Source organism: Aspergillus piperis (genome assembly GCF_003184755.1).
Source record: "Aspergillus piperis CBS 112811 unplaced genomic scaffold BO85scaffold_3, whole genome shotgun sequence".
In the NCBI taxonomy this organism is placed as follows: domain Eukaryota; kingdom Fungi; phylum Ascomycota; class Eurotiomycetes; order Eurotiales; family Aspergillaceae; genus Aspergillus; species Aspergillus piperis.
Genome location: NW_020291593.1, coordinates 746,892 through 763,660, shown reverse-complemented (window position 1 = coordinate 763,660; position 16,769 = coordinate 746,892). Strand labels below are relative to the sequence as shown.

General features: G+C 53.2%; 7 protein-coding genes across 7 annotated transcripts; 4 read left to right on the top strand and 3 right to left on the bottom strand.

Annotated features, from left to right (window-relative positions):
* Nucleotides 1–650: 650 nt before the first annotated feature.
* Nucleotides 651–1,771, top strand: BO85DRAFT_446173 (prefoldin subunit 5). Its single transcript, XM_025659444.1, has 4 exons — nt 651–726; nt 796–1,082; nt 1,196–1,313; nt 1,384–1,771. Exons 1-4 carry the CDS (start codon nt 675–677, stop codon nt 1,449–1,451), a joined length of 525 nt encoding a protein of 174 aa, XP_025518933.1. The 5' UTR covers nt 651–674; the 3' UTR covers nt 1,452–1,771.
* Nucleotides 1,744–5,041, bottom strand: BO85DRAFT_475180 (uncharacterized protein). The gene is made up of 8 exons (XM_025662704.1): nt 4,572–5,041; nt 4,502–4,524; nt 4,117–4,428; nt 4,024–4,066; nt 3,842–3,971; nt 3,573–3,797; nt 2,926–3,509; nt 1,744–2,867 (listed from the first exon to the last, which is right to left on the bottom strand). Exons 1-8 carry the CDS (start codon nt 4,592–4,594, stop codon nt 1,874–1,876), a joined length of 2,334 nt encoding a protein of 777 aa, XP_025518932.1. The 5' UTR covers nt 4,595–5,041; the 3' UTR covers nt 1,744–1,873.
* A 419-nt stretch (nt 5,042–5,460) lies between these two features.
* BO85DRAFT_414330 (origin recognition complex subunit 1) lies at nt 5,461–8,180 on the top strand. The gene is made up of 3 exons (XM_025657644.1): nt 5,461–6,336; nt 6,389–6,525; nt 6,575–8,180. Exons 1-3 carry the CDS (start codon nt 5,539–5,541, stop codon nt 8,052–8,054), a joined length of 2,415 nt encoding a protein of 804 aa, XP_025518931.1. The 5' UTR covers nt 5,461–5,538; the 3' UTR covers nt 8,055–8,180.
* A 38-nt stretch (nt 8,181–8,218) lies between these two features.
* On the bottom strand, nt 8,219–10,042 carry BO85DRAFT_446170 (WD40 repeat domain-containing protein). Its single transcript, XM_025659443.1, has one exon. It carries the CDS (start codon nt 9,841–9,843, stop codon nt 8,482–8,484), a length of 1,362 nt encoding a protein of 453 aa, XP_025518930.1. The 5' UTR covers nt 9,844–10,042; the 3' UTR covers nt 8,219–8,481.
* An 839-nt stretch (nt 10,043–10,881) lies between these two features.
* BO85DRAFT_184573 (uncharacterized protein) lies at nt 10,882–11,509 on the top strand. The gene is made up of 2 exons (XM_025654376.1): nt 10,882–11,166; nt 11,238–11,509. Exons 1-2 carry the CDS (start codon nt 11,075–11,077, stop codon nt 11,470–11,472), a joined length of 327 nt encoding a protein of 108 aa, XP_025518929.1. The 5' UTR covers nt 10,882–11,074; the 3' UTR covers nt 11,473–11,509.
* On the bottom strand, nt 11,277–14,562 carry BO85DRAFT_390677 (M protein repeat protein). Its single transcript, XM_025656778.1, has 3 exons — nt 14,083–14,562; nt 12,538–14,021; nt 11,277–12,482 (listed from the first exon to the last, which is right to left on the bottom strand). The coding sequence occupies exons 1-3, from the start codon at nt 14,255–14,257 to the stop codon at nt 11,547–11,549; spliced, it is 2,595 nt and encodes an 864-aa protein (XP_025518928.1). The 5' UTR covers nt 14,258–14,562; the 3' UTR covers nt 11,277–11,546.
* Nucleotides 14,563–14,673: 111 nt separating this feature from the next.
* Nucleotides 14,674–16,513, top strand: BO85DRAFT_517232 (H(+)-transporting V1 sector ATPase subunit H). The gene is made up of 3 exons (XM_025664892.1): nt 14,674–15,096; nt 15,171–15,690; nt 15,749–16,513. The coding sequence occupies exons 1-3, from the start codon at nt 14,793–14,795 to the stop codon at nt 16,359–16,361; spliced, it is 1,437 nt and encodes a 478-aa protein (XP_025518927.1). The 5' UTR covers nt 14,674–14,792; the 3' UTR covers nt 16,362–16,513.
* Nucleotides 16,514–16,769: the final 256 nt, after the last annotated feature.

Genomic DNA, 16,769 nt, shown 5'->3' with positions numbered 1-16,769 from the left:
CTGTTGTTCGTGATGTGCTATCTATACTTATCTTCACGAAGCTTTTGTCTGACAGTGAGATGACCGTCGGTGATGTTACCGATTACTAGATATGTTGTGCGGCCTATGGGCCTGATGATCTATACAAATTTCTGGATATAGGGAAGTGATACACAGACAAATTATACATACACTCTTTGCTTGGTGCAGAACAGTTTGCGACTGCCATTCGTAGAACTACCTTGTAGACATCATATACCTTCAGTAACACATAAAATAAGTAAATCTCATACACTATAATATCTCTATAGCACCTCCATCACAAAACAAATAATATAATACTGCAATAAAGCATCCACATAACCCTCCTTTACACTCCAACAGTTAAACTAACAAATATAGGGCTGCACCCAACCACCCGCTGACTAACCAACCCAGCACAACCCACCACTTATGCCCTCTATGCATCCCCCATCCCCACCATACACTCTCGACTTGAGACCGCGGCGGGCCACCCTCAAAGCTCAAAGCCAGCATCACCACCACCACCACCACCATACAACCCAGTACGTAAGTACAGCACAAACCCAACCCACAACACAACCTCCCCCCCTCAAACCCCAACACCCACACTTCCCCAACTCAACCATCTAACCACCACCACCTTCCAGAGAACCAAACTAAAAACCAAAAAAATGCCACCCCCCAACACCCCCGCATCATCCGACTCCCCCCCTCCGGGCTCAGGTACATCCCTCCCCCTCCCCCCTTTAACAAACTCACCACCCACATACCCCTAACAAACCACCTCTTCAGTAAATATCAACTCCCTCTCCGTTCCGCAACTCCGCGCCCTTCAAACCCGCCTATCCTCCGAACTCGAACACCTGACGACCTCGCACGCGAAGCTTCGCGCCGCACAACTCAAATTCAAAGATTGCGTGCGCTCCATCAACGAGGGTGTAATTGGGTCTCAGAAAAAGGGCACCGACGGGAAGGAGGATATCCTGGTGCCGTTGACGAGTTCGTTGTATGTGAAGGGGAAGTTGGCGGATCGGGAGAAGGTGCTTGTTGACGTTGGGACGGGGTTTTATGTTGAGAAGGTGAGATACAGATACCCTTTGTTTATAGTGTCTAGGTTGTTGGTTGTTGGGGAGGAGGTGTATGTGTGAGAGAGAGAGAGTGTGTGTGAGGCTAATGCGTTTGGGTTGTTTAGACTGCCGCCAAAGCTATCGAGTTCTACGAAAATAAGGTCAAGGAGCTGGAGACAAATCTTACCGAGTTGGAGAAGATTGTGCAGACGAAGAGTCAGCAGCAGAGGTTGTTTGAGGATGGTAAGCATTTCCTTTGCCAATTGAGTGCATTGTTGGGTTTGATTTGTGGTAAACTAATGATTACTTCTAGCTTTGAGACAGAAGTTGCTGGCTGAGGGTGCTGGATCTGCTGCTACTGCGTCTGCGGGTGCCGGTTGAGTGGATCTGGACTTATAACAGAGGAGATTGCGTGGTCTTGGGATGAAGGTATAGTCGGAATGAACTACGACTGGAACTGTTACACCCTAGTAAGGACGCATTGGAACAGACCTGTCTGATGTCACCCAAGCCGCGGGTTGCAAGAGACGGTCCGCTACGAGCACGCCAGCTCCATTGAAGGAACTCCACTGTCACCTGCAATTCAGAAGGACATAGACTTGGCTGACATTCGGGAGGTGGTAATATCAAAAACTGGCAATTTGGAGCTAAGGCAATTAATGCACAACCCAATACCATATTAACGAATTCCCCCGCCTCCATCTGTTCTCTACCCTCCTCCACGCCGCCGTAGTCCTGAGTGTTGTCGACACGCCAAGGAAGTCTCGTCTGACGCCACCTCGGACCTTGTCGCCTCAATGAGACTAGAACAAGGTTCCGAGGTCTGCATTGAGCAGTCCAGCCAGATCGGTCGTGCCCATGACCGGCGACGAGTCGCTCGATCGGCCCTGAACCGTCGTGGGCTTGACGCTCATGGCAGAATTGGCCCCAAGCCGAGACTTCTCTCCAGAAGAGGTTGCGGTGGTCCGTACAGGACCCATTAGTCCCGCAACCTGCTTCACCATATCGACAAACGCCCAGAACCCTTGGCTTTTCTCCGGATTGCCCCCTGCCCCTCTTGCCGGGAAAAAGCTCTCCAGACTCGAGTCATACTGAGCAGCATGCCCGATAGCCAGATTGGCATGTTCACCCAAGAGATTGTCCCAGTGAGGGTCGAACAATGATGCGCCCCAGGAAGTATTAGGCTCCGTGGTGAAAGGACCCGCATAACTAGCCGGCAGCTTGTTGGACAACGCTGACGCATTTGCACGGCTATACTCATCGTAGCGAGCAATCTCTAGGGTATAGTTGGTCCCTTTGATTTTGTAACGGATGGCGGACTTCTCGATAAATCTAGCCACCGGCGCGGATTGAGAAAATTCGACCTTTCTCTCAGGCTTGGCCGAAATATCATGCATCGTAGCGGTGCTTCTGAACTTGATAGTGCCTGCAAAATCTCTCAATGCAGCATCAATCGAACTGGCCTGATAAAATTCCAGAGACTTCAACTCGAGCTGCCAGTCAGACTTTTCGAAGTCAATGACGGCTACCTGCAGGGGAGGAGGTTTGTCGCTAGATTGGCCGTCCTGACGGGGTTTAAGCCATCTTCGCTGGGTGGTCTCGTATTCTGATGCACCGGGGCTCCTGGCGAATTCTGCCTCCAGTCGAAGCACGGAGTTGCTTTGGCCTAGGAATTCGAAATTCACTGAAAATGCAGGCTCGGCGCTGCTCAGCGATTGTGCCGTGCTGAGATATGGCTGAAGCAGATGGGTAGCCTGGTAACATCTGGCAAGAAGTTCGTCTTTATGGACCTTGAGGCTGTAGGGATGACGAATGATCAGTGACATCGCCACAAACACAATGGAGCGGAGCTTACCCTGGTATCAAGCGTCCCTTAGTCTGCTCGTGCAGTATCATCTCTCTGAACTCTTCCAGAACATAGTATGGTTTGTCGTCTGCAGGAATACGGTATTGGTCGAGTATAAACGAGCCGAGATTGACCCGCATACGCAAGTGCCCACGAACAACGACCACGCCCTTCAGGCATCTCTCGACCATGCTCAGAAGCCGGGCATTATTCTTTGATTGGATCAGACTCGCTCGATCGGGCCACTGTTGCGCCTCGGGGCCCTGGAGTGGTGTCCCACGGAGTAATGGCTTCGCTAGGCGGGCGTCCTTCTTCACGACAATCTTACTTTTCATGGCAGTCGGAGGTTCGACAAGGTAGAGTTTGCCTTTCACAACATAGTTGGCAACAACCTCAGTCCACTTTGTTCTGAGGCGTCGGACGATCTGTCTCATGGCTTCATCGTTGTGCCCCATAGCACAGATATGATTGGGGAGATCTTTTGGAACAAAGACGTGACAATTGAACTTAACCCGTATATTGTCGAGAGCCTCGAGCTGCGAACCCAGGGAGTCACTGATAGAGGGACCATCCTTTGGCCACAGAAACAGCATCTACAAGGGAGTGTCAGCCAGGCGGTCGAAGAGGTATGTAACGGGTAAGCCTATTTTACTCACAAGGTCCGAAAACTCGGAAGAGGAATCAGGTTGCTTTTGCAGGACCTGGAGCCTGGCATTGTATCTCTCCTTCAACTCCACACGAGCTTCCTTACTGACTGAATGCGCCATTATCTTCTCCCATACTACCTTCTTCTTGCTCGCATTGTTGCACTTTGCAACGATAGTGAGAATGATGTCTTTTGCAGCTGCAACCTGAAACGGCTCGCCCCATAGGTAGATGGTCTATGTCCGTCAGTGTGCGCCTTGGTGGAGGCAAAGGAGTTTACATTGTCGTTATAGAAGGGCGGCTTTATGAAGGCACCTGTACGTCGGCTAATCTCTTCAAAGACTTCATAGCGGCCATGCGCCCCCGGTGGCTTCCTGATCGAGCCTGTCAATCTTGCAACGCCGAAAAATCTGTCGCAGCTTTAGTACATCTCAGGTAATGATGTAGAAGGCATATACATACTCATTTTTGAAGGTCCCAAAAGGCGCGGGTAATTTGACGAGGCCTGTAATTTTATTAGCGACCTTTGAATCACATCGCAGGATCTGATCTTACCCGTAGGCTCCAGCTTGCCTCTCCACTTAGATTTCGCAGGTGAATCTCCAAAAAGGTTTGGTTTAGGAGATACCCCGCTTGAGCGTCCAATCCGTCCGCGATATCCTCCACGGCCTCGTGCTGGTCGTGGGACAACTGCGGGGCGCACCGGCGTGCTGTAAGTGCCTTTAATGGCAGGTGCAGCTGGGGGCTGTTTGGGTAACTCATCCGGAGTGGCTTTGGGGGCTTCTGGTATAGCTTGATCAGTTCCGGTCTTTGCTGATGCTTGGGATGGATAGTAACCTTGCTTTCCGTAGCCCGGAAGCGTCCATTCTAGAACACACAGAGATCAGTTATAAGCAACTAAGGAATAAGTAATCAAAACAAGAACGAAGACAATATCTACCCTGGGCTCCGGAGCACTCGAAGCTATTTGCAGTCAGCCAGTGTCTGTCACGATAGATTCTGGGACTTACTCAACGCGATTCTGTGAGGCCATTGTGAACCACGAAAACTTATTTATAAACAAGAGACTTGAGAATCACGAAAAAATCTAAACTGCAGCTAACACAGAGCTGGTGATGATTTGGAGAAGTTGATCGAGAGAAAGGGGAAATGACGGGATTTATGAAAGGGAGTGGTAGTGACGGTAGAGTTGATGGTGAAGAGACAGTGCGAGGACGGTGAAAGCGAAAGAGAGACCAGAGTGAAAACGGTGGGATGGTTAAGTTTAACGAGAAACACTTACTTGCTGGCAGGAAGAACCCGGTGAATTCTTCCAAGAATCCGTTTTGCATTAGAGACAAATCTACAAGCAAACCACGAGGATCGAATTCCTGGAGCAGCTTCTTACTGGGAAGGAGCAGGTCAAGTGAAGACAGTTGAGGTAATAACGCTTCATTCTCTACAACGAGAGTCACGTAAGAGACCTGTGAAGCTGTGTGAAATGATTAACAGCAGCAGGAGTCAAGTGTATTAGAGTGGAAAGAGAAGCTGGGCCTTTTAGAATATGGTTCAGTTTTTAATGAAGAAGTAGCAAACAAAATGAAGCAAAAAGTACTAAATTTGGGCATAGTCATGGACGGCCGCCATATTTTATTACAATTTCTAAAGCTTCTGTTGTAAAACCAGACAATACTAGGAGTACTTAGTAGTAGTTAGTACATAAAGTAGTACTGGAGTGGTGGTTTGTATGGCGTTTGCTATACGGGCACATCTGAAGTATACGGGAGGCAATACCCGCTGTCATTGGCCAGAAACGGCTGCGCGTTGTCCACTTTGGGCAACGCGCAGCGGGCGCGCCTTTCCCTTTTCTGTCTTTTCCGTCGCCGGTCCAACAAACTAATCAATCAATTATCATCCATCATTCCATCAATCACTCCAATCACTTCTGTACGGCCATCGCTGCCCCTTCCATCCTTCTTCACTGGTCTCTGCAGGACAATGGCTTCCGACTCTGCCGATGAGGCAGACAAGTCGCGGTCCCGCAAGTCTAGTGTCCGCAAGCGTGCTCAGCTATGGATGACCAAGGGAGGTCTTGTCCGTGACGACTCCGACGACGAACTGGGCGATGAAGACCACCCCTGGGAATGGATCTATGACCACAACGATGAGAACAACAATCATAGCGAACAGGCGACTGCAGAGGATACCCCCAAATCGAGCCGGAGACGTACCCCTCGCCCCAATGCCAAACGCCGCCGGACTATTGTCGGAGCTCGGATGGGCTCGTTCGAATGCGCCTTGGGCCAGGTGGTGCTTTTGAAATCCCCAGAACCAGGCAAAGTTTGGATTGGCATTATAACGGAATTCTTGGAACAGGAGGACCCAGATGCTGAGGAGGAGGTCATCAAATCGGCAAACATCATGTGGTTTGTTTCCCCGGATGAATTCATGTCAACCCGGAACAAGCGACGAACCGACGCTTTGCCCAACGAGCAATACCTGACTGCCGATTTCAACGTCAATCCTCTTACGTCAATCAATGGCAAAGCTACGGTGATGTCCAAGGATGCATTCTACGCCAAGTACCCAGACGGTGTTCCTCCGAAGGGAAAAGAAGAACTCGCGGAGTTCAACAAGTGCATTGTTGTTCGGAGAGGAGTGAACCAGCTGCAAGGACGTTATACAGAAGAGTTTGTCTGGGAGGATGTGTACCGTGAGGATAGGGTCTTTGATCTCATTACCTTGATCAAGGATGGGTTGAAAGCAGCCAAAAAGCGCAAGCAAGTCGACGAAGATGTGAGTGATGTTCCTGATCGTGGTGGATTCACGGTGCTGACGTATATTGAAGTATGACGAGAAGAAGGATAACACCAAGGAAGAGGACGAATTCGTTCCCACCACACCTAGGAAAAGACAGAAAGTGGCTACAAATGCTACTCCCCAGTCGCGGCGTCAAAAGACCTTTACCACACCAGCTCATAAGAGGTAGGCAAACAAGTTTCTCCAAGCAAACATTGACTGACATATCCCGCAGAATCGTCGTCAAAAAGCCACTCGAGTTCACACCTCTTGGTACTCGTGTTCTTTCACCCACTCATTTCGCCTCCCCGTACCGCCAGGCGCGCACGTTGCTGCACGTTTCCACCGTGCCTACATCGCTCCCATGCCGAAAGACAGAATTCGAAACTGTCTATAGTCATCTCAGTGCCGCGATCGTGGAAGGGACAGGGGCCTGTATCTACATTTCAGGGACGCCGGGTACTGGAAAGACAGCAACGGTCCGCGAAGTCGTTGCGCAGTTGAATTCGGCCGTGTTGGCAGAAGAGATGGACGATTTCATCTTCGTTGAGATCAACGGCATGAAGGTCACCGATCCCCACCAATCTTACTCAATGCTCTGGGCAGCGCTCAAGGGTGACAGAGTATCGCCTTCACATGCCCTCGACCTTCTTGAGCGGGAGTTCTCACATCCATCCCCACGACGAGTGTCTTGCGTCGTTCTTATGGACGAGCTCGATCAGCTTGTCACCAAGAATCAGTCCGTGATGTACAACTTCTTCAACTGGCCTGCACTTCGTCACTCTCGCCTTATTGTCTTGGCTGTCGCAAACACCATGGATCTTCCGGAACGTACACTCAGCAACAAGATTTCCAGTCGGCTGGGTCTCACCCGTATTACCTTTCCAGGATACAAGCACACAGATCTGATGGAAATCATCAGCACCCGCTTAGCCAACGTACCAGGAAACATCGTTGACGCAGATGCCATTCAATTCGCCAGTCGCAAGGTCGCCGCCGTTAGTGGTGACGCCCGACGTGCTTTGGACATCTGTCGACGCGCCGTCGAAATTGCCGAACAGGCTAGCGAAGCAGCAGCCCAAGACCCAGACACAGACAAACCCGACGCAGACGACACCGAATCCCTACCCCCAACACCCAGCAAGACCCCAGCCCGCAGAGAAAGATCTCTCAAACAATCCGCCCAGTCCTCCCCTCAAAAGAAACCCCCTACCAAACCACAAACAGTCGGCCGTGTCACCATCGCCACAATCAAACAGGCCATCCACGAAGCCACATCAACCCCTCTCCAACAGTCCCTCCGCTGTCTCCCCCTCGCCGCTAAGCTCTTCCTCGCCGCCATGCTAGCCCGCGTCCGACGCACCGGTATCTCCGAATCAGCATTCGGCGACGTTATCGACGAAGCCAAACGAATCGCCGACGCGGCCGTGGCCGTGGCCGGAGCAGCAGGCGCCGGCATCAAAGAGTTCCTATTAGCCGGAGGGACCGGCGCTCGCGTACGAGCTTTGGGCTACGCCGCGATGGAACTGACAAACTCGGGCGTTCTCGCCCTGGAGTACGGAGCCGGTGCTAAGGGACCGCTAGGTAGCGCTGCTATACCGTATCGCGGCGATCGCAGCGGAAAAGTACGACTACGTATCGCTGCAGAGGATGTCAAAATTGCTTTCCGCGAGGATGACGAAGCCAAGGGGCTTGGGTTGGGCTTGGATCAGTGATTTACCACTCACTATATTCGGGACAATCTAGATGATACATACTGTATAACAATGATACCCATATGTTTTATTAATGAAACAATACAAATACGAAATACAATATACTTAAGACCTTGACATCATTACACGCCATCTAAATTCTACAACTTACAACTCTCAGGCTATAAGAAACAGACACCTCCAATCTCTAAGAAATTATATGATACATTCTTTTTATGAGCCTTTCCCAGGGAACCAAGCTGACATCCCAAATAATTAACGCTAAACTCCTAAGTGCATACACAGCATGACATAACATCAAAGCTAGAAAACTAAACCCCCTCAAAGTAGCTCCACCCCCACACACCCAAGATAAACAAACTGAAAACAAGACATCGGGGGTATTGATGATAATGAGCAGAAGCACACCACAAGCCACACTAACAAACTAATACCTCTGTCTGCCCAAGGTCGGGGCCCAAGTAACAGGGTGAGATTCCTCCGTGGCCTCATCATCCGGCTTCCAGATCTTAATAGTCTTATCAGCCTCACCAGTAATAAGACGCAGACCAGTACGATCGAACGTGGAAGCCATAATACCCGCCTCGGCTTCCAGAGAGCCCGGCTGAGCGACAGCATCCATGCTCTGGAACTGGTACCCGGTCTTCCAATCCCAGAAGCACATGGAGCCGTTATCACCGCCGGAAAACATGACGTTGTCTTCGTTGACGGAGAGGGTGTTGATGATGGCGTTCTGACCGTCGAAGTTCTGCATGAAGTCGCCCTCCGGGCACTTCCATTGCTTGATGGAGCCGGTGCTGGCGGAGGCGAAGGTGAATTCGCGGGGGTGGGTGGCCAGAGCGCGCACGCCCTTCTTGTGGTGCGTGAGCACGCCCATGGATTTACCGGCTGCCAGGTCCCACAGGCGGACGGTGGCGTCGAGGGAGCCCGAGATGATCTGCGGGTCGGCTTCCTGGCACTTGACGTCGGCGACGGTGCCCTTGTGGCCGGCGAGGACGTGGACGTTGGCGCGGGTGCGCATGTCCCAGACGCGGGCTACGCCGTCGCGACCGCCTGTGACGAGGAGGTCCAGACGGGGATGCAGGTCGAGGGTGTAGACGCCGCTGAGATGGCCGTGGTAGTGGCGGATGACTTTGTTGGTTTCGAGATCCCAACACTTGACCATTTTGTCTTCACCGCAGGAGAAGAGGTAGGGATGTCGGGGGGATACGGCCAGACCGCGGACGGTGGAAATGTGACCGGTGAGGGTGAGACGGAGGGCGCCTGTAGCCAGGTTCCAGATCTTGATGGTTCGGTCGCCGGCACCACTAGCAAACCACTCGTTGTTCGGCTCGACGGCCAAACTGCGCACCCAACCCAAGTGGCCGGAGATGACCCGCATGAGCTTCCATGGCGGGTGCCAGTCGGGTCGTTGCTGTTTCGTCGCCGAGGGACGTTGAATGAGACTCTTGGGAGCGTTTTCACCGCCGACGCCGCCGGCTGCTGGGCCGGGGGCCTTCTTGACGAGGGCCATGGACGCGCCGCTGCCGTCCACGGCGGCTTGGGGCTGTGGTTGGATCTTCGGACGTTTGGCGCGTCCAGCGGCCACGGCTTTGGCTTGCTTTTCGGCCAGCGCTGGGGGGAGTTCCTTTACATCTTCGTATTCTGCTTTGCGCCGGTAGGACGTGGCGATGGAGCCATTGGCGACGGAAGGGGTGACCATTAGGTAGTCGGAACCGAAGAGCTCGGCCGTCCGCTTGGCGGAGAGGCGCACTGCCTCGTCTGGGGTGGTAGAGGGAACGACGTCCATGGTGGTGGGTTGGAGGGTATTCCGACGCTCGGTATGGAGGTTCGAGCTGCTTGCTGCGGAGACGTGTCGTTGGCGCGTCCTGAGCCCCGGGGCGGGGTGTATTGGGCTTTTAGTCGAGATCAGAAGTGTGCCTCATGCGGAGTGTGTTATGCACCGGGACGACAGGAGAAAGCGCGGCGCAGGCGTGGAATTGGTGATGATTGAAAGTGAAGGCGAAGTTGGAATCAGCGGCAGCGAAGCTCGACTTGATTTTCGGCGGGCGGCGAGCTGGTATCTGCCTGAGGCATCAAAGCTACTCTCAGGTGTCGAGGCCCAGATGCCAACCCCGCCGATTGATTAGTTGATGCTATTCGATCCCATGTAATTCTGCCACATCCATCATGAATACCGGCCAGGAAGCTAAGTTCCCTCTTCACGAGGCTGCTCGGGAGGGCAAAAGTACGAGACACTCAATCCTGTCATTGTGATAAGCTCTAACAGATCTACTCCAGCTCAAATCGCCGAATCTCTCCTCAGTGTACGTGCTACTCCGAAGCTGCCCCGCACCGCCATCAGAGAGCTCTACACAACCTCATTAGTAGCTCGAACATCTCCCGCTGATGGATTCTAGGCCAACCCCAAGCTAGCAAACGTCAAAGATGACGATGATCGTCTCCCCATCCACTGGGCAGTAGCATACAACCGTCTCCCGATCGTGGAGCTACTGATATCCAGCAAGCACTTTGATCCCGATGTCGAGGTTCGTTCGTCAATACCTCAACGTTTGAGATTATACCACGTCAGAGTCCTCACTAACATATCCACAGGATGGCTCCGGCTGGACGCCTCTCATGATCGCATCTAGCTTGAAGAACGCTGAAGGCGATCCCATCATCGACCTACTGCTCAAGAAAGGCGCAGACGTAAGCACGAAGAGCGTCTCGGGCCAGGTACATACCCACCCTTTGACCTAGGCCACCTTTTTTCCTGACACGATATCTGTAACAACAACAGAACGCCCTCCACTTCGCAACCTCCAAAGCCAACCTCTCCACCGTCCGCACCCTCATCGCCAACAAGTGCAGCGCGAGAGTAAAGGATAGGCGCGGACAACTACCTCTGCACCGGGCAGCGGCAATTGGATCGTCGCCCATCATCAAGATTCTCCTGGAGGATGGGAAAAGTCCTGTGAATGCGACGGATGTCGATGGATTGACAGCTTTACATCACGCGGTGTCAGAGGGCCACGGCGATGCGGCGATTACGTTGCTCAAGGCTGGTGCCGAGGCGGATAAGAGAGATTCGAATGGCGTTTTGGCCATTGATATGGCTCCGGATAGTAAGGTTAGTCTATTCACTTTTGCTTTGTGGTCTCCTTGAGGTGGGAGTGTGTGCTGATAGTGGTGTGTCTATAGGTACGGAGCTATATCCTGCAAACGGCGGAGAGGGAGGGAATCGAGTTATAGTTTATCCATATGTTGGATAGGGAAGGACAGATGGATGGAAGATATAAGAAGGATTAATACCCGGAGTCTATCTTTGATACTCTCAGGCTCATCGAATAACTGTTTCCATATAATTTTTGTCTTGGTAATTAACAGATTCATGACATCTTCTCTTTCAAGGCATGTCTCACATCACATCGTCTAAATCGGAGTCTAGCCCGAACGAACAAATCTATGTACAGGGCAGCAATAACAAGTCTTACTACGCACAAACACCTCTTATTTCATGGTGCTGTCAACCAACTCCCGATAGATCTTCTTGAGATCTGCAATATCGGCCTGAAGCTCTTCCACCTGTTCGCTCTTCTCGCCGAGCATCTCGAGCGTCGTCTGGTATCTCTGGTCAAGATCCTCGAGCCGCTTCTCAAGATCTTGCACGCGAGCGTCGGAGGATCGCTTCTCCTCCGCCTCGCGCATCAAGTCGACGATTTGCTGGCGCGCTTCATCACGTTGTGTGGTGATTCGAGCGAGTTCGTCCTTCGATGCTGCGCGTTCGCTCTCGAGGCGACGGACCGTGGCGCTCATGCGCTCAACAAGCTGTACGGACGGTCCCGCTCCTACAGTGGACTCGGAGATAATGTCGTTGATGCCACGCGAATGCTGTGTCGCTGCTCCGCCATAGGCCGAGGGCGTCCCGGAGCGGCTGAAGTACTCGTCGGGCTCGAAAGTGATCGACGGGGTTTCTGGGACACCATGGTGAGAGGAGCCGTTAGTTTGAGGTGGGGAGAGCATCAAGGTCGAGTTGGGGAAAGAGTTCTGGCGAGTGGGAGTGCCAACTTCTGGCGAAGTTGGTAACGTCGAGGAACGACGGCTCGTGGGCCGGAAGTCTAGTGAGACAGGCTCCAAAGCACTTGGTCTCCGGCTGTAGGCAACGGGGGACTGCGTCCGCGGCTGCTGGAGCAAGGCGGGCGGCGAAATGGTCTGCTCGCGCCATTTGGTTCGCTCCTCCTCTAGTTTCTGCGACCATGTAGCATCGAGCACCTTCTTTTGTTCAACGAGATCCTTTTGAGCCAGGGCCAAGTCATCCGCCGACTTCTTCAGCTTCTGCTCTGCCTTCTGTAGTTCTTGCATGCGCTCTTCGAGCTTTCCTTCGAGGTCATGCTCGGCCTCCTTGGCATTCTCCAGGTCTTCTTCAAGTCTTTTCGCTTTGAGGTTCTGTGCACAGTCAGTCTATCTGGTGCCATTGCTTCAGAAATTTAGGGCGTCTTACCACTTCGCGGATCTTCCGCCGCATCTCGCCCTCCCGTCGTGCAACCTCATCCCGCTCCTTCTCGACGTTCGCCAACCGTGCCAGTAGTGAGCCTTCCAAGGTCTGCCAATTCTCACTGGCGACTGCATACTGTGTTTGGAGGGTTTCGATCTGACGCAGGAGTTTGGCTTGCGCATCGCCAGTAACACCGGAAGATGCCTCTTCTGCCCGAGACCGCAAGGACTCCATCTTACTTTCCAGCGCCGACTGCTCCCCCTTCAGCTCGATCTCCAACATACGCGCTCGCTCCTTTTCCTGCTCAATGGTTCCCTTCAGATCGCTGATCTCTCTATTCAGCTTCTCTTCACTGATTTCACGTTCGATCTTGGCGCTTGCTAGATCCTCCTCCAACTGGGTGGCGCGACGCTTCTCCTGCTCGAGTGCCTCGGATTGAGCCTTGGCCTCTGCAGCTTCCGCTCTGGACACAGCTCGAGCGAGCTGTCCTTTCAATTCCTGTACAGTCTGGCTGAGTGCGTTACGCTCTGCCGTCGCGGCTTCTAGGTCCCGAGACACCTTCGTTTGCGCAGAGAGCGAGTCATTTGCTCTCTTCTCGGCCGCCTCGGCCCGTTTGGCTCTGATTTCTGCATTGGCAAGATCCCGTTCCAATTTCTCGGTCTTCTTCTTTGACTCAGTCTGCGCCTTTGCATTCTCTGCCAATTGCTGCCTCAGTTTCTTGATCGCGGTTCTGTGGTCCATTTCCGACTTGGAGAGCTTTTGTCCTTCCTCGAGCAACAGTGCGATCTTTTCGTCCTTTTCTCGAAGCTGCTTTTCGACGCTCCCTGGCTCTGCTGTAGCCGCTGCCTTCTTGGCAGATTCCGCGGCTTCCTTGGCCAAATACTTTAACTTGGACTGCAGCGCATCGATCCGTTCGATATATCCGTACATTTCCTCCTGCCACTGAGACTCTGCAGCTTTGTGGTCCGCCTGTAACTGCGCAATAGACTTGTCTTGGTCACTGGAAGTTCTGGGGCTGTCCGTAGGAGTATCCGTCTTTGGCAGGGAAACCGTAGGCGCGGGAGTTTGTTCAGGCTCGGGAGATGATGCGCTGTCTTTTTGTGTGGTATCATGTGTCGCATTAGAGGTGTCTGCTGAAGCAGCCTCCTCAACATGAGAAGTTCCGGTCTGCGAAACGAGGTCCTCAGAGCGGCGTGACGAGACGGCTGAGTCCTGGCTCATCCGAGGAGCCTCTGTGGCTGCAATTACTTCCTGCCGACTGGAATTTCGAGAATGTCTCCCTGTACTTCCATTCTGGGAATCAAGACTAGCATCAATATCCATGCTCGAGCGTCCACCGTTGCTGGGAACCGGACTGCTGACGGGGGAGGGGGCATGGCTGGAAGGCTGCGAGGAAGTATTGCCAGCGGTATTCGACTTGACCACGGCACGAGCCAGGCGTTCCTGAAGGCGATCATTCTTTCGCGCATTCGACGAACTGCGTGATATACCTGGTGACTGTTAGCAATCTTACATAGCGCAACCGCCCAAATCGATCAAGAGTCTCCATACTGCTTGTCTGCTCATTTGGTTTGGGCTTTGCGGTCGCATGCTTGGCCTGTGATTGTTTCTGATCCTCCTCTTCGGCCAGGATCAAGTCCAGCCTGGACTCAACGCCGGCAACGGCTTGCTGCAGGAAAGAGCCCACTTTCCATTTCGGCTTGGAGCCCTGAGAACCCTGCGACATCGTGACGGCTGTGAATATTGTTGCTCCTGCAAACTAGGATACCTAGCAGCAAGAATGCGCCAATTCAATCATGGAAAGCGAGGAGTTTTGACGATGATGCGATCTGATGCCGGCTTGTCGTCACTAAGAGGAAGACGAGGCCGTAGTACTAAATCGGACGCGGGAAGCAATCACAAACGAGAGACTAGCTTAGAGAAGCACGAATTCCGAGGAAGTGTAAGAGCAATGAGATCCAAAGAGAGTGAGTTGTCCGACCGGAGTCGGAGAGGAGGAGGGGTCCGTTCGGTCGATACGTTGCAGCTTGCGTGGACTCCGAAGAAGCGATGAAGCGCAACCGGCTTGGCGGCCGGGGATGGAGAGACACTAGACAGAGTGACGGCGAACGTGATTCGTATCATCATCGGCTCCTCCCTGGCCGTTCCCCAACCTCCTCCTCTTTCACCACCTCCGCAACCCCCCCGTCCCTCTCTCCCCTCAATCCAGTTTTCTCCGTTCCGGTTGGCTCCTGAATTTCCCCCCCTCCTCCGGAATCACCATGTCGTCGCTACCCCTGGAGCCACCCACCTACCTCAGTTCGCTACAGAACAACATCCGAGCTCGTCCCATCCCATGGGAGGGAGCTGTCCGAGCGGGAAACATCACCGATGACCACCTGAAGAAGATCAAGGCGGTGGACAAGGTTCGCAAGGAGCAGCGGCGTCAGACTGTCGAAGGGGATCTGGCTGGTTATGTTGGTCTACTTTCTGGTGGCTCTGAAGGGAAGAGCGTGCTGGACTCCGCTTCCAGGAGAACCGATATTGTGCAATACATTCTCGTGCTGGCCGCGGATTTGATCAACGGTACGGGCACCTTCTCCCTGGTCGGATTGCGATAGTGACGATGGAAACGAATACTGATCATACTGGTTCTCTAGATGTCCCCTCCCTGTCGACCGCCCTGGTCGCGCATCCCGACCCTTACAAGCCATTCCTTCCCCTCTTGCGTCACTCCACCAACCCCGAAGACCCGATCCCTCTGCTCACCTCCACCTTCTTGACCAACCTTGTCTCCGTCAGCCTGGGCACGTCATCTAAGCCAGCTGCGCGGGATGACGAAGCGCTTCCGCAGTTGTACACCTATCTCTCTACCCTGACCCAGAACCAAGACAGCGGGCTGCAGGATATCGGGGTTCAGGAGCTGTCCGCATTGCTACGAACCTCGAGGTCTCGCGAGATCTTCTGGAAGCAGAGGCAGCAGACCGTTGAGCCGTTGATTGAGATCCTGCGTGCAGCTACGGGTGCTAAAGATAACAGCTCCAGCACCTTGGCGGGCAGCTCGCGCGCGATCGAGCCTGGTCTTGCCGGTGGTGTTGGTCTCCAGCTGTTGTACCGGGTCTTGCTTGTCCTCTGGCAGCTCAGTTTTGAAGGACAGTTGATTGGCGATGATCTGCAAGCGTATGTAACCTGACTCCCAAGGGGTTTAAAGATGGAATGAGGCTGACAATGGTTATAGGGACTACGAGTTTGTCCAGCTGTACACACACCTCCTACGCCTTTCTCCGAAGGAGAAGACCACGCGACTCCTCCTTGCGACCCTCAACAACCTCCTGTCTAGTAACCGCACCACCCTGCTCCCGGTCGCAGTCTTTGTCCGCCTCCCTGCCCTCCTGACGAACCTCGCCGGCCGCCATCTGACCGACCCGGATCTCCTGGAGGACCTCACATTCCTGTCCGAAATGCTGGACGAGTACACCAAGACACAGACGACGTTCGATCAGTACGCAGCTGAGCTGCAGTCCGGCCACCTCCGGTGGTCCCCGCCCCACCGCAACCCTACCTTCTGGAAGGACAACGCCCGTCGCATCCTCGACGAGAACAACGGTGCACTGCCGAAGAAGCTGTCCGAAATCATTTCTAAGAGCTGGGATAACGACAAGCAGGTGCTGGCAATTGCCTGTAACGACGTGGGTCACTTGGTGAAGGAATTACCCGAAAGGCGGGCACAGCTGGAAAAGCTGGGTCTGAAGACTCGTGTCATGGAGTTGATGACGGACAAAGACGAGTCGGTGCGGTGGGAGAGCTTGCGGGCGGTTGGCGAGTGGCTGCGCTACACGTTCGATGACTAGAGCCTATGGAGAGCGTGACGTGATGTGACATATTACCCCGTGCTTGTTTGATCTGCTTCTGTCTGGCCGAGCACAGACCTGCTCCGGCTGTATTGTATGGATTCTCAGCGTAAATCATTATGAAATGCCATTGTCGTCTGCACATAGCCAGCAAACTCGGCCCCGATAAGGTTTCCGCTCGGAAGCACGCAAGCCATGCATAGCCCGCCCCCTCGTGGCGACGATCAATGTCAAAATAGATAGATAAATCTGGAGACAATGTCTGGGGAAGAATTAGGGTACTGTGTCATGCACACTCTGATCTGAGACATCAGAATCCGATCTACGCAGAGCGCCCAACGGCTGTTCTGAGCACGACGATTGGCAGCAGCGGTGGATCGATGATCGGCCGCTATACAGAAAGCCGCG